Source organism: Podarcis filfolensis, assembly GCF_964270895.1.
Source record: "Podarcis filfolensis genome assembly, chromosome: 3".
NCBI classification, from domain to species: domain Eukaryota; kingdom Metazoa; phylum Chordata; class Lepidosauria; order Squamata; family Lacertidae; genus Podarcis; species Podarcis filfolensis.
Window position 1 is genome coordinate 66,503,471 of NC_139606.1, and position 9,267 is coordinate 66,512,737.

At 39.0% G+C, this 9,267-nt stretch overlaps 1 protein-coding gene across 4 annotated transcripts in view; it reads left to right on the forward strand.

Annotated features, from left to right (window-relative positions):
- Positions 1 to 9,267, forward strand: part of AKAP12 (A-kinase anchoring protein 12) — a 65,040-nt gene that overhangs the window by 41,176 nt on the left and 14,597 nt on the right. Inside the window, exon 1 of one of the 4 annotated variants that reach the window (XM_083607923.1) lies at positions 2,380 to 2,603. The exons of the other annotated variants lie outside the window; for them this stretch is intronic. Within the exon in view, the coding sequence (XP_083464049.1) occupies positions 2,579 to 2,603 (25 nt within the window). The 5' untranslated portion in view covers positions 2,380 to 2,578. Of the gene's footprint in view, positions 1 to 2,379; positions 2,604 to 9,267 lie in introns of those variants that run through there. 4 annotated transcript variants of the gene reach the window in all.

Sequence of the window (9,267 nt, forward strand, 5' to 3'; positions counted from 1 at the left end):
CACTGAAATACAAGAGAGGGCTTACCAATGAGTCAAGGGGCCACTTCTCACATTACTTTTTCCTACAGAAGAACTGGACCTGTTGGTGTGGAAAGTGCAGAAAATGCGTGCCTGCTTTATCTTGAGATTAGCTAGACATATTTCTATTTTACCACTGAGACACATCTGGTTTCCATCAAACATTTGCTTGTCAGATGCTAGTCCTAGCAGAAAATAGGAAGTATTTTTCTGGACATTCTCATATTACAGCCCACATTTTTCTTTTTTGCTCTTTCTGACATACTTTTGACTTCTGGAGGGTCTTGATGAGAATCAGAAATATCCCTAGTTTACAATCATGGTTTTCAGGGCAAGTGCAAACCATAGTTTCCCAGTTCAGATATAATGTTAAATTGCTTTGCTGTAAACCAAGACATAATTCATTAAGCAGAGCACAGTGGAGAGAGGACTACACAAGCATAATGCTTGCTTCCTTAGTGCATAAATGCTTAAGAGGAGCCCAAAAGATCAAGCTAAAGGCCTATGTATTCCAGCACTCCATGTCTTCACAGTGGACAATCAGATGCCCACAGGAAGTCTGCAAGCTGAACCTGAGCACAACAGCTTTCCCCCCCTCCTGTGATTCTCATCAGTGAGTATTCAGTGGTATACTGTCTCCAACCATAGAAAATATAGGGAGAAAGGTAGAAGACATGGAGGTAGAAGGTAGAAAATATAGCCATCGTAGCTAGTAGTCATCAATAGCCTTATCTTCCATTAAGTTATCTAATTTTTTTAAAAAAAATCCAAGTCCGTGGCCATCACTACCACTTGGGGGTTAATTCCATAGTTTTAACTATGTGCTTTGTGAATAAGTACTGTACTTTCTTTTGTCTGTCCTGAGACTTTCAGCCTTCAGCTTCATTGGGAAATGCTCTCTCTAAAAGTAGCTGGAAATAGTCAGTGACCACTGAAGGCTTGTTGTTTTTGGAGGGGAGTGTCATGAAGTGAGCACAGCTGACTGGCAACCTGAATTTGAGCAATCCATGCTGCAATATTTTTTTGCAGCTTCTACTTGTTAGTTGTAGTTTTATATGCGATACATTCACCATGGGAAAAATGTCATGGCATATGCTGTTGCATCTGCATCGTTGCCTTTGTCAGTCTTGGGTTTGTGTTTTGTTTTTGCTAAGGTTAGGGCAAGCATGTCAATGGTTTTCAAATTATTCATTGGAATTCTGGGTTAGAAGTTATTGGGATTGTTCAGTGTGAAGAATAGTAATGTTAGATAGTGTCTGAAGGACAACTCATTTGTCATTACTTACCTTCCTCTACAGTGCACACTGGGCCAAATGAAATAGTAAAACTAAATGTGTGAGTGTTCATTTTTTTCTCCCTTTTTAAATAATAGCCTCTGGAGATAGGTGGGATTGGGATCAAGGTGCAAAGGAAGGAGGTTTCAGCCTTTCCCTTCCATTATGGATCCATGTGAGAGAAGCTTTCTTCCTGGGTTTAGTCATCAGGACTATGACTGTGATAGGAATGGCATGGTGAATCCCCTCCATTGCTGACATGATCCTGATATCCCTAAGCTATTTAGGAGAAAACTAGACATGTTAAAGGTATTCACACATTTAACATAATGTTCACACATAATGCTGAACCATTAATCCATAGCTGTGGTTTATTGCATCCACAGCTATGGATTAAGCAAAACGTTAAACGTGTAATTTGCTTGTCTGCAGTCTGACAAATTTCATGCATTTGAACGTTAATGAAAATGTTCCACACTATTTGTATTTCATTGCAATTTGATCCTACTGTGTTCAAATCGCCCCCATCCTGCACCCCAAATATGTATACATAATTGCCAATTGAATATAATGTTTCTTGCATCTGATGCAGTGGTTTCCAGCCTATGACATGTTGTTGTTGTTTAATCGTTTAGTCGTGTCCGACTCTTCGTGACCCCATGGACCAGAGCACGCCAGGCACTTCTGTCTTATTGCCATATTATTATGGCCATAAGAATTGCTTTAGCATTTGAGGTGTTACAAGGTTGCAAGGTTCTTCACTGAACTTTCAACTATGGCATTGAACTGTATATATGAGATTAAAGTTTCCAGAGGAAAGAGTCTGGTTGTTGGAATATTCTTATTTTTGTATATAGAAATTGGTTCTGGAAAGTTTTCTCCTTTCACTTAGTAGGCATGTAGTAAATATGAGAGAGAGGTATGTTACACCCTCCTTGATCTAAAGGACTTCCAGTGATCTGCATAAAGCCCTTTGTAACAATAGGGGAGGTGGTTTGGTCAGAGGGTGGAGATCTCATTGTTAAATTTAGGAATATAACCTGCCCACTCAACGAGCAGCTAAGGAGGGGATGGGCCACAGAGAGCTGTCTGTCAAGGACCAGTCTGCTGAAACACAACTTCAGTCTGCCTTTTTCATCAGACACTGAAGGACTGAAACGTGTTTCTGTTAGCTCTGCTTCCCTCCTACCCCCTCCCTCTGTTTGCACTGTGACTTGGAGAAATTAAAATAACGGAGTGTCTTGCTTTGAGGAGAGGAAAATCCAGGTTGCCAAAGGGTAGAGAAAATGCTGGGAACTATCACTCTTACAGGTATGAAATGTTTACATTTTGAATTGTATTGATGGTTCTGTTGTCTCTTTGCGATGGTGATACTATGCAGCAGCACTTTTGTCCAGGACTCAAGTATGTGACACACATATTGGAGCAGTTCTTTATTAAGCCGTGTACAGCATAGTCTATACATGTCTACCTGGAAGTAAATCCCATTGAGTTCAGTGGTGCTTATTTCCGGATAAGTGGGAAAAGTATTGCAGCTATAATAACTTTTAAAACTTATAATTTATGTTTAAATAGGAGTGGGGAAGTGTTTTTGGATTAAAATCCTAAAGCTGCAGCTCTATGCACACTTACCTAGAAATCCTGTTGCACTTACATTTACTGCTGCGTAAATATGGTTGAACTCAAGCATCTTTATGTGGTTGAGTTAGGTCAATTTCCCTACATGTTTACGCTTTAAATTAGGAAGTTTAATTTATAGAACAATGTATTTCAAATGCAACAGTATTTCTTAGATTACAAAGTACTTTAGGATTAGTGATTTTATATTGGCAGGGGTACTTTATATTCTCTGGTATCTTTTCTACTCACAGAAGCTTGCTTGTTTTTGATCTTTCAAATGTCAAACTTATAAGTTTAAAAAAAGTTTCATTTCTCCCCCCCCCCCATTTGCTCTTTAGTCATGTCATTTAATTACCATATTATTTTACTTAATTTACACTGTGAGTTTTCTCTCAGCCATTTGATCCTAGGTTTCATATTTTTTTGCAACCTCCCATGTCTTAAAAGTAAACTTCCTTTTCCTTAATTTCCATTATCCTTGACCCCAGGCGCAACCTTTCTACATAAATAATGGAGCAAACATCTGTTTTAACTTCTGAAGTTCAAGTGATCACTGCTCACTTCATCTATTCATTAAAAAGTGGACTATGTATCTGCTCATAAACACAAAATCATTAAATTGGAGTGAATTAATTAGTGTGCTTGGAGGGAAGCTATAACCCCCTCTGCCCCCAAACTCCTTTACAACTTAATTTTGGAAACAAAGACCTTTGGAAACTCATCAGTATATTGCTGAATGGTTGGGAACAGTTGCTGAAAAACAATACTTAACAGCGCCAGGGTTTAGAAACTTCATTTTATCTTTCCTGCTGAGATGCTTGTTGAAACATTCCATTGCTTATAGAAAAAAAGAACAGTGATGGTGGACAGTATAGTATATTTATTGCAATATAGGCAATAAATATTTTCAGCTTATGCAAATGTTTTACTGCATCTCTGTCAGATTTCCCCTCAGTTTTGCCTATTAGTCATTTTTGTTTGATCTTTTCTCATAAACATTAAATAGTACTAGCACCAACAAACAGAACTATGGCTTTTTCTTTTCTTTTACAATATCAGTGCTGTGGAATGTATATGCATCCCATGTGGATAACCGAAAGAGACCAATTCTGTTTTGACTTTACTGTAACTCGTCCAGAATGCTAATGTGTTTATTATCATTCTGGTAGTAAATTGGGACATCTTAAAACTCCCTATGTCATATACAGTTATATGCCAAAATGGCTTCTATTACAGTTGTAAAGTGCTGGTTGAATTGACATCACCACAGAGGTCAGTTCATTTGTTTAATGTAGGTAAAATACATTTTAAAGCTTGCCCTGCATAGCCTTTTCTAATCTCAATGTAACTGTATCCAGCAATTGAATTCCTATAACAAAAAGCCAGCTTATACTTGGAATGAAGAAGTATGGCAGTTCAAATTCATTCTTAAATTGTTCAGTTAGACCAGCTGTTGTTAGAGTCATGACAGTGAGCAATTTTCTTTCCACATTAAATATGTTGTAACACTAGGTACAAAATAGAGCTGTGAATTTTTTAACAGCAGTTGGTTTAAACCAAATATTTCAAGGCAATGATCTGCTCTCAGTTAAACACAATCAACGACACTGATGGTAGTGGGATTAACTATGAAATAGAGAGACTATTCTGGTCTTAGATGTTTAAATATGGAATAAACTTAAGTTTTGTTTTAAAAATTGTTTGGAGACTTTCAGTGGCTAGAGAATTTTGGAACACTAGAGACCCGGGTGTGTATGACATGTATCTGATGGATACAGAATGTAGAGAATTCATGGAGAAAATCCAGGGCAGGGCAGCAAATCCTGGGGGGGGGGAGTAAACCAGCTCCAGATGTTGACATGGTTGACTGCAAGCACATGAGGTGTTTCAGATTTAACTATTACAGCCTGAGAAATACTTTCTGTCTTCCAACTACAAGAAATGGTATCTCTCCTTTCTTGTAAGGAGAGTGAGAAGGTGGGGGAAACGGAAAAAGCTATAGAGTTTTCCCTAATAACACATTTATTTAGAGTAATAAGGAAGTGTTTTCTTTTTACATTGTATGCCAAATGACTGTGAATGTTGGACCTAAATTTCTAACAGCACATTCTAAGTAAGATAAACTCTATAGTACCAAACACATCAATATCAACTGTGGGAATAAATGAGTGTCTGTGTATTATACGAAGGGAAGTTGTAGTGAAGAGAGATTGAGTACAAGTACTTGCAACAACTAGTAGCCATAGATGTAATGTGTATTCCCGTGACTCATCCAGCCTGTGGAGTGGGACTGGATGAGTATCATGATTTTGAATGTGCATGTTCTCATTTACACCACCTGCATGCATACCTTGCCAGATCTTCCTGGCTTGATCAGAGGACTAAGAAAAGGGTGCCTTTTACTCTTTGTTCTGCTTCTCATTCAGTGACAGAGAAGGCTTAAATCATTCTAACACCTCATTAAGGTTTTTTTAAAAAGGTATGGTACAGGAGTGAGAGAATCTCAGCTCCTGGTATTCTGGTTACACAGAAATCTGAAAAAGTCATGCTGGTGTCTAAAGTATAAATTAAAATTGTGATTACAGTGCTGGAGTTGATTCTTCTTCAAGGTCCTATTTTTCAGATTAAAATCTTCCTCTACCCCAAAGTATTGGGGGCACAGGGGGAGATGAAACTTAAAGGAACTTAAAAAAAAAAAAAGCTAGCTGAAATTTCATTACATGTATACATGTGACATTCAGTTAAGCTGTCTCGTCACTTCTTTTCACACTGCACATTTAAGAACAAAGTCAATAATGCTGACTTCATTGAGTCATTACTGCCATATATAAGTATGACCTGGCATTTAGAATCATAGAATCATAGAGTTGGAAGAGACCACAAAGGCCATCGAGTCCAACCCCCTGCCAAGCAGGAAACACCATCAGAGCACTCCCGACATATGGTTGTCAAGCCTCTGCTTAAAGACCTCCAAAGAAGGAGACTCCACCACACTCCTTGGCAGCAAATTCCACTGTCGAACAGCTCTTACTGTCAGGAAGTTCTTCCTAATGTTTAGGTGGAATCTTCTTTCTTGTAGTTTGGATCCATTGCTCCGTGTCCGCTTCTCTGGAGCAGCAGAAAACAACCTTTCTCCCTCCTCTATGTGACATCCTTTTATATATTTGAACATGGCTATCATATCACCCCTCAACCTCCTCTTCTCCAGGCTAAACATGCCCAGCTCCCTCAGCCGTTCCTCATAAGGCATCGTTTCCAGGCCTTTGACCATTTTGGTTGCCCTCCTCTGGACACGTTCCAGTTTGTCAGTGTCCTTCTTGAACTGTGGCGCCCAGATTTCAGAGAAGCAAACCACAAACAGCAGAGTTATACTAAGAGACACTGTTCTCTCTGGTTGACAGATAGTTTTGAATGTCTTTAGACCTGAATTCAACATTGTTTACACCATCCCTTTGATGTAACTGCACATTAATGGAGGACTTCTTCCAATAGTGAGCAGCGTTGTTGGGCACTCACAGAATGGAACTATGGAGGAGACTTGATGTAGGACAGGGTGTGGCTAAAGAAGCCTTGGGGTACAATATTTGGATGTTTGGGTGGAGCCACTCCTTGACACACAAAGTGGTTTTCAGCATTTTCAAGTTGATCTGGGGTAAACCTTTCTAGAATTGTAATTAGTACTCTTAAAAGCAGTAATCATACTTTTTCAGTGAATTTTATTTTATTGGCATCATTGCTATAGGCATCATAGGCATCATTGAAAGTTATTTTGCTTCGGCATGCTTTTTCTTATGAATCCATAAGCATAGCATATCTTGATTTTTAAAAAATACATTGAATGTAGTTATATCCGATCTCTTTTATATTATGCACCTAGTATTTCACATAAACCTTGAGATTTGTTAAGTAAAATAGCAATGAAATACTGCCCTCTGCTGTTCATTTTTGTTAACAAATTAGTTTTTCTTTTTGAAGATAATGGTTTTGCTTCTGACATGTCAAATGACAATGGAACAATAAGACAGCGCCTGATAAACTTGCAATCATTAATTTCTAAATATTTTGGTCTGCTTCACAAGACACTTTAAATGAGAGTTAAATTAAACTATGGTTTACAGCTACAAACTGCTGTAGCAGTTTTGCTCCTCTGCTGGGAATGTGGCTTGTCTGGGGAAAACAAGCCACAAACCTTGGTTTGAACATAACACTAAGCCAAACCACGACTTAGCTCCTAGCAGCATGGTGATAGCTGGAGCAGAGGAGAAGTGAAATGCCTGTCCTTTCAGCAGCATGCACCCACATGCTGTGTGCTAACCTTTAAACCATAGTTTAAAATGGTGTGTGAACAAGGCCTAAGCATTTGTGTAAATTCTAACCAAACAATTGCTGTTTCCACAAATCATTATGTTAGTAGCAAGAGGAATGTGTATCTCAACAGCTAATGCTTTCTGAGTCCAATTTGTTTATGTTTTAACTTACATTCTGCTTAAATTCATAGAAATTATATCCTACACTTCCTCCCAAAGGAGTTTAGAGTGGTAAACAACAAGCAATAAAAACACATTGAAAACAATTTGAACACAGATGCAGACTGGGAAAGAACTTGACCCAAAAGGCTTGTAGGCAGAGAAAGGTCTTTAGTAGACACCAACAAGACAACAGAGATTTGAGGGGGGTGTTTAATATTTAAATAGAATGAATTCAAAAGGGTAGGTACCACAGCACTAAAAGCCTAATACCTAAATTGTGCAGAACAGAGCTCATAATAAAATAGTATTTGCAGGAGGCCTTCTTCACCTGCAGAGTGCAGGGGTCAACTGGATATGTAAGGGGTGAGATGATATTTCGGTATCCTGATTCCAATTTGTATAGGGTTTTATACGCTAAAACCAGCACATTGAACTTAGTCTGGTGGCTAATTTTCCAGCATGGAGTCCTCAAGGTGGCTTATGATACAGAATAAAACAACAAAAAATAAATCCAATTAAAAGAACTGCAGCAACTAAAATGCATTCCTAATAATAAGATTTTCCAATCCAAATTCTCAAAAGGTCTGGCAGGGTAGATCTTGTCTTTACTGAAGTATTAAAAAATTGGTAACAAATTGTAGCTGAACAGTTCTTCAGGTAGAGGGTTTTTTGTTTTTTGTTTTTTGTCTTCAAAGCATTTACCAGAAAGTCTCAAAGTAAAGTTACGGTGCAACTGGATAATAGATTTCTCACAGAAGCATCCTAAATGTGGACACCTTTCTTTTGACAAGCAAACATTCTCAGGCCACTTACTGCAGCTTCATCTCATTGCAGTTTTAAGTAAAGCTAAATGCATACAGTGTATCATAGGAGTCTAGTGGATAGTTTGAAGGTTGCTAGTGATAGGTGTTTGTGATTAAGAAGGTCCAATTACAGCAGTTGTAGTAGACCTAGATTTCTCCTGCTGTAAAAAGCCTGGGAAACAGGCTTGGCCAAATCTAGTACAATTACCATATTTTTCGCTCTATAAGAAGCACTTTTCCCCTCCTAAAAAGTAAGGGGAAATGTGTGTGCGTCTTATGGAGCGAATGCAGGCGGGAGGCTGTGCTCAGCGCTCCCTTTAAAGAGCCGCATGGAGCGTGTGTGCGGCTCTTGGGGGCTTTTCCCCGAGGAGGGAGAAGGGCTGTCCTGGCTTCTTGCTTAGCTGTGCGCAGCCTCTCCCAGGCAAGGGGAGCCTTCATCCCGCTGCCCGGGAGAGGCTGTGCGCGGCTATCCCATAAGCCAGGACAGCCAGCTGGATTGCTGCGCAGCGATCCCGCTGGCTGTCCTGGCTTCTGGGATTCAGAATATTTTTTTCCTTGTTTTCCTCTTCCAAAAACTATGTGCGTCTTATGGTCTGGTGCGTCTTATAGAGTGAGAAATACGGTATATGTAGTCAAGGTTCTTAGGTAACTGGAAATCGTTCAAATTTGAATTGCTTGGCCTGTTGATATGGAAGGTACTGCATTGCAGATAATGACTATAAAATGTTAGTGCTCTCTGAAAGTATGCATACATCTCTTGAGGAATTATTCTGGGGATGGCTGGAGATGGAAGCCATCTGTATGGAAGGGCAAGTTGCCATTGATTATTGCTTTATTATGGTTTGATCATGGTCAGGAAATGTGCTTAATGTAATGCAAATCAGATCAGATGTGATTTAGTTGTTAGAGGATCTGGAGCATTTTTAATAGAGGGGTAGTTTTAAAAGATTCCTTTACAGTAAAAGCAGAGAGACAGATTTGTTTTTTCTTTCTTTTGCTATATAATTAACATGCCAGAAAATGCTCCTGTTTCTTAATCCAGCAGGTGCCCAGGAAGGAGATTCAGGACAGACAAAACTATGG